Source organism: Aspergillus pseudoviridinutans (assembly GCF_018340605.1).
Source record: "Aspergillus pseudoviridinutans IFM 55266 DNA, scaffold_7, whole genome shotgun sequence".
NCBI lineage: Eukaryota > Fungi > Ascomycota > Eurotiomycetes > Eurotiales > Aspergillaceae > Aspergillus > Aspergillus pseudoviridinutans.
Window position 1 is genome coordinate 1,001,509 of NW_025091287.1, and position 12,099 is coordinate 1,013,607.

General features: G+C 52.2%; 4 protein-coding genes across 4 annotated transcripts; all 4 read left to right on the top strand.

The window, feature by feature from the left end:
- Window positions 1-113: 113 nt before the first annotated feature.
- On the top strand, window positions 114-6,743 carry Asppvi_009679 (ATP-dependent RNA helicase BRR2; the record flags this gene model as incomplete). The annotated part of the gene is made up of 1 exon (XM_043305528.1): window positions 114-6,743. The coding sequence occupies one exon, from the start codon at window positions 114-116 to the stop codon at window positions 6,741-6,743; it is 6,630 nt and encodes a 2,209-aa protein (XP_043161463.1).
- Window positions 6,744-7,169: 426 nt separating this feature from the next.
- Window positions 7,170-9,452, top strand: Asppvi_009680 (oligopeptidase family protein; the record flags this gene model as incomplete). Its single annotated transcript, XM_043305529.1, has 2 exons — window positions 7,170-7,201; window positions 7,298-9,452. 2 exons carry the CDS (start codon window positions 7,170-7,172, stop codon window positions 9,450-9,452), a joined length of 2,187 nt encoding a protein of 728 aa, XP_043161464.1.
- Window positions 9,453-9,998: 546 nt separating this feature from the next.
- On the top strand, window positions 9,999-10,628 carry Asppvi_009681 (uncharacterized protein; the record flags this gene model as incomplete). Its single annotated transcript, XM_043305530.1, has 1 exon — window positions 9,999-10,628. One exon carries the CDS (start codon window positions 9,999-10,001, stop codon window positions 10,626-10,628), a length of 630 nt encoding a protein of 209 aa, XP_043161465.1.
- Window positions 10,629-10,999: 371 nt separating this feature from the next.
- On the top strand, window positions 11,000-11,983 carry Asppvi_009682 (glycoside hydrolase family 43 protein; the record flags this gene model as incomplete). The annotated part of the gene is made up of 1 exon (XM_043305531.1): window positions 11,000-11,983. One exon carries the CDS (start codon window positions 11,000-11,002, stop codon window positions 11,981-11,983), a length of 984 nt encoding a protein of 327 aa, XP_043161466.1.
- Window positions 11,984-12,099: the final 116 nt, after the last annotated feature.

Sequence of the window (12,099 nt, forward strand, 5' to 3'; positions counted from 1 at the left end):
GACGCGCCGGCTGAATCTGAGCTCCACCGAGCCCGGACGACTGAAAGAAGTCGTCGCACTATCGTTCTTGCTTTGTCGGATTTTTTTTTGATAGCAGTTAAAATACCATCAATATGGCGGACCAAAATATCTCCCAGTACAAATACTCGGCGATGTCCAACCTGGTTCTCCAGGCGGACCGTCGTTTCATTTCTCGCATCAACGATGAACCCACCGGAGACCCAGAATCCCTTGCCGGGCGCATCAGTATTCGGGAGATGGGCGCAAGTGTCGCGCGTGACGATGCGCCAAAAACCAAGAAGAAACCCGTCGGACCTGCAGATATCGAGCGAGGTGCGATCCGAGAAGGGGAGGATGTGCTCGCTCGAGAACAGAGAAAACGTCACGGGCAACAACAATTACGCGGTCAGGGTATTCTTTCCGCCGCCGATGCTCTCATAGAGGGTTTGAAATACCGCCCTCGAACTCCCGCCACCCGCGCGACCTACGATCTCATACTTACGATGACTGCGAGTCATCTGGGTGATGTCCCTCACGAAGTCGTCCGGAGTGCTGCCGACGCTGTGTTGGAGCTATTGAAGGACGAAGATATGAAGGACTTTGACAAGAAAAAGGAGATTGATGACTTGCTTGGTAGCTCCATGAGTCCAAAAGAGTTCAATGAGCTTGTAAATTTGGGGAAGAAGATTACGGACTACGATGCGCAGGACGAGGACGAAGAGATGGAGGGCGGAATGGACGGCCAAGAAGAGGCGGAGCTCGATGAACGTCAGGGTGTTGCCGTCGTCTTCGACGAGGAAGACGAGGATGATGAGCGAATGGGTACTCTCACCGAGGTCCGAGACGAGGATGACCTGACCGACGACGAAGAGCCAGATGAACAAGAAGCTCCCGATATTGAGGCTGCGACGGCCGAGAAGGCGAATATTGAAGGTCTCGAGGGCGAGGAAGAGATGGTCATCGACGGTGGACTAGATCGCGCCGACCAACGACGGGACAAGAACTTGATAGTTCCTGCCCGGCAAATCGACGCTTACTGGTTACAACGTCAAATTGGTTCTGCGTATACCGACGCTCATATACAGCAGGAGAAGGCCACACAGGCTCTGGAAATACTTGGTGGCAAAGCGGAGGACGGCACAGAGAAATCGCTGCGAGACGTGGAAAACGATCTGATGGAACTTTTCGATTATGAGCACCCAGACCTTGTCGCCAAATTTGTCACAAACCGTGATAAGATCGTGTGGGTAACGCGTTGGCGCAGGGTTGCCGAAGATGCCGATGCTCGCCATCTCGTCGAAAGTGAGATGGTTGAGGCTGGCCACCGAGCTATTTTGGACGAAATTCGCGGCAAGACAGTTCGCGATGAAGCGGCAGGTCGTCCCGAGAAGAAGATCAAGCTCGATTTGATGGATGTCGATGTCCCTAGTGCACCGGCCGCCGAACAGAAGCCTGCGGAGGGTGGCTTGGTCGGCGGTCTGCAGCCCAAGAGGCTGATCAACCTGGAGAACCTTGTCTTCCATCAAGGTAACCATCTGATGACCAATCCGAATGTCAAGCTACCTCAAGGTTCCACCAAGCGAACATTTAAAGGATACGAGGAGATTCATGTACCGCCGCCAAAACCCAAGCGAGACCCTGGGGAGAAGAACATCCCCGCCACTGAACTACCTGAATGGGCCCGTATCGGCTTTGGCAGTGCCAAGGAGCTCAACCGAGTTCAGACCAAATGCTACCCATCCGCCTTCCACGATGACGGCAATATGCTTGTCTGTGCTCCCACAGGATCTGGAAAGACGAATGTTGCCATGCTTGCCATTCTTCGCGAGATCGGCAAGAATCGCAACCCGGAGACCGGAGAGATTATGCTCGATGATTTCAAAATCATTTATATCTCTCCCTTGAAAGCTCTGGTGCAGGAGCAAGTCGGCAACCTCGGCAAACGGCTCGAGCCCTACGGCATTCGAGTTTCTGAGCTGACTGGTGATCGCCAACTCACAAAGCAACAGATTGCTGAAACCCAGCTGATTGTCACGACTCCCGAAAAATTCGACGTCATTACCAGAAAAGCGTCGGAGACGAGTTACATCAAGCTCGTGCGTCTGATTATTATCGATGAAATTCATTTGCTTCATGACGAGCGAGGACCCGTCATTGAAAGCATTGTTAGTCGGACAATTCGCAAGGTAGAGCATACCGGAGAGCCTGTCCGCATCGTTGGTCTCAGTGCAACTTTACCAAACTACCGTGATGTGGCCAGCTTTTTACGAGTTGACCCCAATAAAGGCCTGTTCCACTTTGATGGTTCTTATCGACCATGCCCCTTGAAGCAGGAATTCATTGGTGTCACGGACAAGAAAGCCATCAAGCAGCTGAAGATGATGAACGATATTTGCTATAACAAAGTTCTCGAGCAAGTCGGGCAGCGAAGAAACCAGATGCTCATCTTCGTTCACTCTCGAAAGGAAACGGCGAAGACCGCCAAGTACATCAGGGATAAGGCATTGGAGATGGAGACTATTGGCCAGATCTTGCGTAGCGATGCTGCAAGCAGGGCTATTCTAGCGGAAGAAGCCGAGTCCGTCGATGATGCGTCGCTGAAAGACCTGTTGCCATACGGTTTCGGTATCCACCATGCAGGACTGAGTCTTGCGGATCGTGACTCCGTCCAAGCGCTGTTCGCTGATGGCAGCATTCAAGTCCTCGTATGCACGGCAACTCTTGCCTGGGGTGTCAACCTTCCCGCGCATACCGTTATCATCAAAGGAACTCAGGTATATTCACCGGAGAAGGGTAGCTGGGTCGAGCTTAGCCCCCAGGATGTCCTCCAGATGCTAGGACGAGCTGGGCGACCTCAATACGACACATTTGGCGAAGGTATTATTATCACATCCCAAACTGAAATTCAGTACTACCTCTCCCTCATGAACCAGCAGTTGCCGATTGAGAGTCAGCTCATGAGCAAACTTGCCGATAACATGAATGCGGAGATCGTACTTGGAAACATCCGCAACCGCGACGAGGGAGTGGAGTGGCTGGGTTACACTTATCTTTTTGTCCGTATGCTCCGCTCGCCTGGCCTGTACAGCGTGGGCGCCGATTATGAGAACGACGACGCGTTGGAACAAAAGCGAGTTGACCTAGTTCACTCCGCAGCCGTCATCTTGGAACGGGCCGGGCTTATCAAGTATGAGAAGAAGACTGGACGTCTGCAGTCCACCGAATTGGGACGAATTGCTTCGCATTACTACATCGGCCACAACTCCATGTTGACCTACTCTCAGCATATCCAACCGTCCATCTCGACCATTGAGCTCTTCCGCATTTTCGCCCTCAGCGACGAATTCAAGTACATCCCTGTTCGACAAGACGAGAAGTTGGAGTTAGCAAAGCTTCTCGGTCGTGTTCCTGTTCCTGTGAAGGAGAGCATTGATGAACCTCATTCGAAGATCAACGTTTTGCTACAGGCCTACATTTCCAGACTGAAGCTAGAAGGTCTTGCTTTGATGGCAGACATGGTGTATGTCACTCAGTCTGCGGGTCGTATTCTGCGGGCCCTTTTTGAGATTTCCTTGAAGAAAGGCTGGTCGACTGTCGCGAAGACTGCTCTCGATCTCTGCAAGATGGCGGAACGGCGGATGTGGCCGACCATGACACCACTTCGTCAATTCCCTAACTGCCCCCGGGATATCCTGCAGAAAGCAGAGAGAATTGACGTGCCTTGGACCAGCTATTTCGACCTCGACCCTCCTCGCATGGGCGAACTTCTTGGTATGCCCAAAGCTGGACGGACGGTGTGTGATCTCGTGTCCAAGTTCCCTCGTTTGGAAGTCCAGGCGCAAGTTCAGCCTGTAACCCGGTCATTGCTTCGAGTGGAGCTTACCATTACTCCGAATTTTGTGTGGGATGATGCTTTGCACGGGACAGCGCAAGATTTTTGGATCCTCGTCGAGGACTGTGACGGCGAGGAAATCTTGTTCCACGATCAATTCATCCTCCGGAAGGACTATGCGCAGGCCGAGATGAATGAGCACCTGGTCGAATTTACTGTTCCCATTACCGAGCCTATGCCCCCCAGCTACTTCATCTCTCTCGTTTCCGATCGGTGGATGCACTCAGAGACCAAGATTGCGGTGTCTTTCCAGAAGCTGATCCTTCCGGAGCGATTCCCGCCCCATACTCCTCTGCTGGACATGCAACGGGCGCCTGTCAAGGCACTGAAGCGTGAGGATTACCAGCAGCTGTATCCTGAGTGGCAATTTTTCAACAAGATCCAGAGTCAAACTTTCAAATCTTTGTATGATTCCGATGACAATGTCTTCCTCGGTTCTCCTACGGGCAGTGGCAAAACTGTTTGTGCTGAGCTTGCATTGCTGCGGCATTGGGCGACCGGAAAGGGTGGCAGAGCCGTCTATATCGCTCCTTTCCAAGAATTGATTGATCAACGGCATGCGGACTGGGAGAAGCGGTTGGGTAACCTCGGTGGCGGCAAGAATATCGTCAAGCTGACTGGAGAGACCACTGCGGATCTGAAATTGCTAGATCAGGCAGATCTGGTTCTCGCCACGCCGACGCAGTGGGATGTTCTGTCCCGGCAATGGCAAAGACGCAAGAACGTGCAATTCGTGCAGCTGTTTATCGCAGATGAACTGCATATGCTTGGAGGCTATGGAGGATATGTGTACGAAGTAGTGGTGTCGCGCATGCATTCTATTGCCCTTCAGCTAGAGAACGGTATGCGCATCGTTGGGTTGAGCGTGCCACTTGCTAACGCCCGCGACATTGGCGAGTGGATTGGAGCGAACAAGCATACGATTTACAATTTCAGCCCTCACGCTCGCCCCGTGCCTCTCGAGCTTCATCTCCAGTCCTTCAGCATTCMCCACTTCCCCTCACTCATGCTGGCCATGGCTAAACCGGCATATCACTCGATCTTGCAGTTGGCTCCTGACAAGCCCGCGCTTGTGTTTGTACCCAATCGTAAGCAGACAAGATCGACAGCTATTGATATCTTGGCTGCTTGCGCTGCTGATGACAACGAAGACCGGTTCCTCCATGCTGATGTGAATGAACTTGCGCCGCTACTGAACCGGATTCAGGAACGGACGCTGGCGGAATCGCTCTCCCACGGTATTGGATACTATCACGAAGCTCTTAGCGCCACCGACAAGCGCATTGTCTCGCATCTCTTCACGATTGGTGCGATCCAGGTCCTACTTGCTTCACGCGATGTCTGCTGGGAGCTGAATCTCACGGCGCATCTTGTAATCGTCATGGGAACACAGTTCTTTGAAGGCCGTGAGCACCGTTACATTGATTATCCCATCAGCGAAATCCTGCAGATGTTCGGCAAAGCTACTCGCCCTAAGGAGGACAAGATTGGCCGAGGTGTCCTGATGGTACCTTCAGTCAAGCGCGAGTATTACAAGAAGTTCCTGAACGAAGCTTTGCCCGTCGAGAGTCATTTGCAATTGTACTTACATGACGCATTTGTCACTGAGATCAGCACGAGGACAATCACTTCGACCCAGGACGCCGTGGATTGGATGACTTACACGTATTTTTACCGCCGTCTCCTTGCCAACCCCAGCTTCTACGGTCTGAGTGATATTAGCCACGAAGGACTCAGCACTTTCTTGTCCGAGTTGGTGGAGAACACATTGAGGGAGCTGTCGGAGGCTAGGATCATTGATCTGGATGAGGAGGATGACAGCATCTCGCCCCTTAATGCGGCTATGATTGGCGCTTACTACAACATTTCCTTCATCACCATGCAGACCTTCCTCCTGTCGCTCAGCGCTCGCACAAAGCTCAAGGGCATTTTGGAGATTATCACCTCGGCCACGGAATTCGAATCGATTCAGATGCGTCGACACGAAGACCACATTCTGCGACGAGTGTACGATCGTGTACCCGTCAAGATGTCAGAACCTGCCTACGACTCGCCTCACTTCAAGGCATTTGTTCTCCTGCAAGCTCACTTTTCCCGCATGCAACTGCCCATTGATCTTGCCAAGGACCAGGAGGTCATTGTCAGCAAGGTTCTCAACCTTCTCAGTGCATGTGTCGATGTTCTCTCATCTGAGGGTCACTTGAACGCAATGAATGCCATGGAGATGTCGCAGATGGTGGTCCAAGCCATGTGGGATCGGGATAGCCCCCTTAAGCAGATTCCTCACTTTGGCCCTGAAGCCATCAAGGTGGCGAATGAATACAACATCAATGACATCTTCGAATTCATGGAAGCGATGGACCCATCCGAGAACAAGGATTACCCCACGTTGGTCAAGAGACTTGGTCTCGATAACTCACAGTTGGCTCAAGCTGCCGCATTCACGAACGAGAAGTACCCCAACCTTGACCTTGACTTCCAGGTGGAGGATCCCGAGAACATTACATCCGGCGAGCCGGCGTATCTCAAGATCAAGGTTGAACGGGAAGTCGAAGAGGACGAGGAGCCAGACACTACTGTGCACGCGCCGTTCTACCCCGGTAAGAAGATGGAGAATTGGTGGTTGGTGGTGGGAGACGAGAAGACGAAGAATTTACTCGCCATCAAGCGAGTTACCATCGGCCGCAAACTGGAGTTGCGCCTGGAGTACATTGTGCCTACGCCTGGTGAACATGAGTTGACGCTGTACCTAATGTGCGACAGCTATGTGGGCGTCGACCAAGCTCCCACGTTTACTGTGACGGCAGCTGAAGGCATGGAAGAGGATGAGAGCGAGGAGGAAGAGGAGTAAAGGGTTTTTTTTTAAAAAATCTGTTGGCACCTAGATCCGTCTGTTAATTTTCTTTTTTGTATTTATACGGTCAATCTACGTGGAAGCAATGAAATAAGAATGTTCGGTCCAAGACTTCAGATCCGGTTGCGGAGTAGACTTAGTATTGAAGGTCAAATCTTCTCCTCACGCGATAAGGCAGCTCTCTCCATTTCTCCAACCTCCTCTCTTCCCTCCACCCTTCCATCTGTCCACAACCCCTCCTGATCTGACTACCATCCGTCGTTGTTTGATCTCGCAGTTTGCCATATATACGGTATAATAATAATAATTTATTATCTACAAATCACACAATTGTCTGTTCAACCCAATCGCATTGTCTTCACTCTTCCCCTCAACTCTTGGCGCCCATCTTATCAAGACAGCTCTTATCACTGCGGAACGGACATGACCATCCGATCAATGAAGTTTACTCCAGAGTAAGTAGATCAGATTCGTTTCGTCCTAGAGTTCGTGGAGATCTGGAGTCAGAAAAAGGCATATCTCACCGCTGTTCGGATCGCTGACCTGATCAGGGTCCTCCTGGGAGCTCCCCGCCGCTCTGGGCCCATCCCCAACTCTTCGGGGACACTTGCGGTCTACACGCAGACATCCTACTCCTTCGACTCTCATTCCAAGACCAATGAGATCCGTGTACTAGACATCGCCACTGGCCGATCGGCCCTCATCACGAACGATCCGGGCGCCAGCAGCCCACAGTGGCTGGATAACAGCGACCAGCTGATCTGGCTGAAGACAAAGGCAAATGGCAACACCAGTTTCATTGTCGGAGACGCGCGGGAAGTCGACAAGACCTACACTGCGGGTACTGTTCCCGGTCCCGTGTCGGATCTCAAGGTGACTGTTGTCGAACCGGGCAAAATTGGGTTTGCGGTGGCCGGGAAGGCCAACCCGGATGGTTCATTGTACAACCCACACGACGCCAAAAAGCCTCTCAGTTCAGGGAGGCTGTACACGTCCCTGTTTGTCCGACACTGGGACTCGTGGGTCGAGCCACAGCGTAACGCTATTTGGTATGGCTTGCTGCAGCGCGCACCTCTGTCCCCTGCAACTCGACAGGCGGGCAGATATTCCATCTCTGGGCTGACGAACCTGATCTCGGTTTGCGGGCTGACTGGGGTTGAGTCGCCTATCCCTCCTTTTGGCGGCTCAGGCGATTTTGACATTAGCCCGTCAGCAATTGTGTTTGTTGCGAAGGATCCTAATCTTAACCCCGCGACGCACACTTCCTGCTCGTGCTACTACTGTCCGATGTTCTCCTGGACCGGTGTGAGCGCTCTGGAAGCCAAGGTGTGCACGGTCAAGGGTCTCGAGGGTGCTATGTCATCGCCTGTTCTCTCGTCTGATGGTAGCTCCATTGCTCTCCTCGCGATGCGTGAGGATGGTTATGAGTCGGACAAGAACAGAATCCTATACGTTCCAAACCCTTGGAGTGGCGAGATGATTGAAGTTTTTGCCTCTGCTGATGGCAAGGGACAGTGGGATCTCAGCCCGTCGGCATTGACATTTGCTAAGGATGATCAGTCATTATTCGTTCAGGTCGAGGAGCTGGGCCGTGGCGTTTTGTATCAGCTTCCGCTCGACAATGTCCGCCATAGCACACCTGATGTGTTGAAGAAGCTCACGCATTCTGGTTATGTTACGGATGTTTTTCCCTTGGGCGTGAATTCATCGAATCTGTTGATCGCCAGCAATAATCTGGTAGACAATAGCTTGTGGACCATCATTGACACCCAGGATACATCCAAGGTCAGGGTCGTCTCATCTATGGGCCGTGGAGGTGCCGCCTTTGGTCTTTCACCCACACAGGTGGATGAGATCTGGTTCAAAGGTGCGGAGGATCACCCCGTCCATGCGTGGGTGGTTAAACCGTCCAATTTTAAGTCTGGCAACAAGTATCCGCTCGCTTATCTKATTCATGGAGGGCCCCAGGGCGCATGGAATGATCAATGGAGCACTCGATGGAACCCTGCCGTGTTTGCTGAGCAGGGTTACGTCGTCATTACGCCCAATCCCCGAGGTAGCACCGGATACGGGCAACCATTTACGGACGCGATCCGTGGTTCTTGGGGAGGTCTACCTTACATCGATATCGAAAAAGGGTTTGACTATATAGAGGAGAATCTGGATTATGTTGACACCACCCGAGCCGTTGCACTTGGGGCATCTTATGGTGGTTATATGATGAACTGGATCCAGGGCCACTCTCTCGGCCGTCGATTCAAGGCGCTCGTCACTCACGATGGTGTATTCAGCATGACTTCGCAGCTTGCCAGTGAGGAACAATACTTCCCGCTCCATGATCTGGAAGGCCCGATCTGGAAGGTCCCAGAGAACTGGGAGAAGTGGGATCCGTCTCGTTTTACGGAGCATTGGCAGACCCCGCATCTGATCATCCACAATGAGCTCGACTACCGTTTGACGATAGCCGAGGGTCTTGCAGCGTTCAACGTCCTGCAGATGAGGGGGATCGAGAGTGCGTTCCTGACCTTCCCAGACGAGAACCACTGGGTGCTCAATCCAGAGAACTCTCTCGTATGGCACCAAACTGTTTTCAACTGGATCAACAAGTATGCCGGCTTGCCTCCGGTGACCGATGAGAAGGGCAACGCCTTTACCTCGAAGAAGACGCCATTGGAGAAGCGTGTAGCTGGTCTATCCCTTTCATAGACTCAGGCCTTGTAACGACTCTGCATTTGTGTCTTGGATGTGCACAATGACAGTGACCTTTTGATATAGCCTCGTCGGTGTCCTTCGAATTCGAGTTTCAGTTTCATGATCTTTTGTTGATTACTCTCAATGGATATTTCATTACATTGTTGGATGATCTTATTGTTTGATTTGTCGTATTCTAAGATGTAACGGAAAAGCCTTCGAGACAAAGGGAGAGTACAATATCGCCGAGTGCTGGTTCGTTGGCGTCAACAAAGAATTGCTATTCTTGTCGTGGCTTTTTCTTCATCGTAAGCCTTTGTCACGTACAACAGGTGTTTCATGGTTCATGATGAAGTATATAAGTGGCGATTGCCTACTCTCAATCTCTATGGCCTCACTGCTACGATCCAAATGCTTTGATTTGAGCAATCAACTCTCACGCAGCAACCAAAAAAAAAAAAAAAAAAAAAAAAAAAAAAAAAAAAAAAAAAAATTAATCTTACAGAGACATCCAAAGTCTATCTCTCACTTTCACCAGAAACTAATTCATCCATATTCAAAATGCAGGGCAGCAATAATCCATCCCTTCCCCGTATCGTGATAGACCCCTCGTCGCCTCAATCTCCCACTATCTCCTGTGGATTCTCACCATCAACACCCACAAACTCGACCTCGAGCCGATCGACGCCAAAGCCATCGCAGGCACCATCACAAGCCGAATCAAGACCAGAAAGACGCCCCAGCAAGGCTCATCCATCCTTCCAGCCCATCCTCCGCCATCTACGCACCCCGCTCTGCCCCCTCGTCTCCAGCACCACGGGGCTGCAGCATCCCGAATTTCCAAAGACCCTCCTCGCCTACCACCTACTCACCAATCGGCAGTTGGACGATCTAGCCCGTCACTTCCACCAGGTATGGCCCCCGGTGGAAGGCACAAGGGCATACCCCGTGTCGATCCCCGCGTGGATCGGCACACAGGGCGAGAAAAGCGTCGACCTACAGACGAAGCGGCGTCGGTTTGGTCGCTTTATTGGGTTGAGAGGGTGTCAGTCGCCTACTGTTAGGGAGCATGGAGAGGACGAAACAGACGAGCTTTTGGCAAGGATGGAGTGGGAGTGGGAGCAGGGTCTTTTACAGGCGCAGCGGGATGATCCTGATGCTATTTTGAGGTGGAAGGCATGGGGACGTTGATGCTCATTGCTCATTGTGTCAAATATCTTTGTTCGCTTTTGCCTTTGTTGGTTTGTGGGAGTTTGTGGTGGTGCCGCATGCATATTCAGCCTTGACACATACATTCAGCTAAACGCATACTAGAATGCCATTGGATAGGGGTTACATTTTAATTTGACTTGAATTGATTAAGGAATATCGAATCTAATCCCCCGTTTAGCCTGATGGAGTGGTGGGGTAATTTCGTGGGGTCGACTGTTTAGCCTGAGTCGGATAAAACCGAGGCATTGGAGATGGTATAAGAATCCAAATCCAACGGCACGTTCGGTATCAGGATGCTCATGCGATCAGTTCGTACTCGCTAGACTAGACCTTTGAAGAGGAAAGAAAAAATGGCCAGCGAACCCCTCGTCAAACACATCTACACCGCGGATCCCTCCGCCCATGTCTTCAACAATAAACTATACATCTACCCCTCGCACGACCGCGAGACAGATATCCAGTTCAACGACAATGGCGACCAGTACGACATGAATGACTACCATGTCTTCTCGATGGACACCGTCGGCGGCCCCGTCACCGACCACGGCGTCGTCCTCAAGGACTCCGACATCCCCTGGGTCTCCAAGCAGCTCTGGGCCCCCGACGCCGCAACAAAGAACGGCAAGTACTACCTGTACTTCCCTGCGCGCGACCGCGAGGGCATCTTCCGCATTGGCGTCGCGGTGGGGGACAAGCCCGAGGGGCCGTTCGCGCCGCAGCCGAATCCCATCAGCGGCAGCTACAGCATTGACCCGGCGGCGTTTGTCGACGACGACGGGCAGGGGTATTTGTACTTTGGCGGGATCTGGGGCGGGCAGTTGCAGTGCTGGTCCCGCTCGGAGACGGGGGAATGGGAGTTTGATGCGTCGAAGACGGGCCCTCAGGAGCCCAGCGGGGAGGGGGTGAAGGCGCTGTATCCGCGGGTGGCGCGGCTGACGGAGGATATGCTTGAGTTTGAGGGGGAGATTCAAGAACTGGAGATTGTGGATGAGGAGGGGAGGCCGCTGGCGGCGGATGACCATGAGCGGCGGTTCTTCGAGGCGGCGTGGATGCACAAGTATAACGGCAAGTATTACTTCTCGTGGTCGACGGGCGATACGCATTACCTGGTGTATGCGACGGGGGATAGTCCGCTGGGACCATTCACGTACCGTGGTCGGATTCTGGAGCCTGTGCTTGGGTGGACGACGCATCATTCTATCGCGGAGTTCCAGGGGAAGTGGTATCTTTTCTATCATGACTGTTCGCTGTCCGGAGGGGTGGATCATCTGCGGAGTGTGAAGATGCGGGAGATTGTCTATGATGCGGAGGGGAACATAAAGCTGGCTGAATGAGTGCTTGTTGCAGATGTATAGCTATTTGCATGGTCTGAGAGATGTATATATCATGAAGTTTGTCGTTTATATCGTCCTGTCTCGTTCCCCTAACAGCCTTCTTCATACGTCCCAAT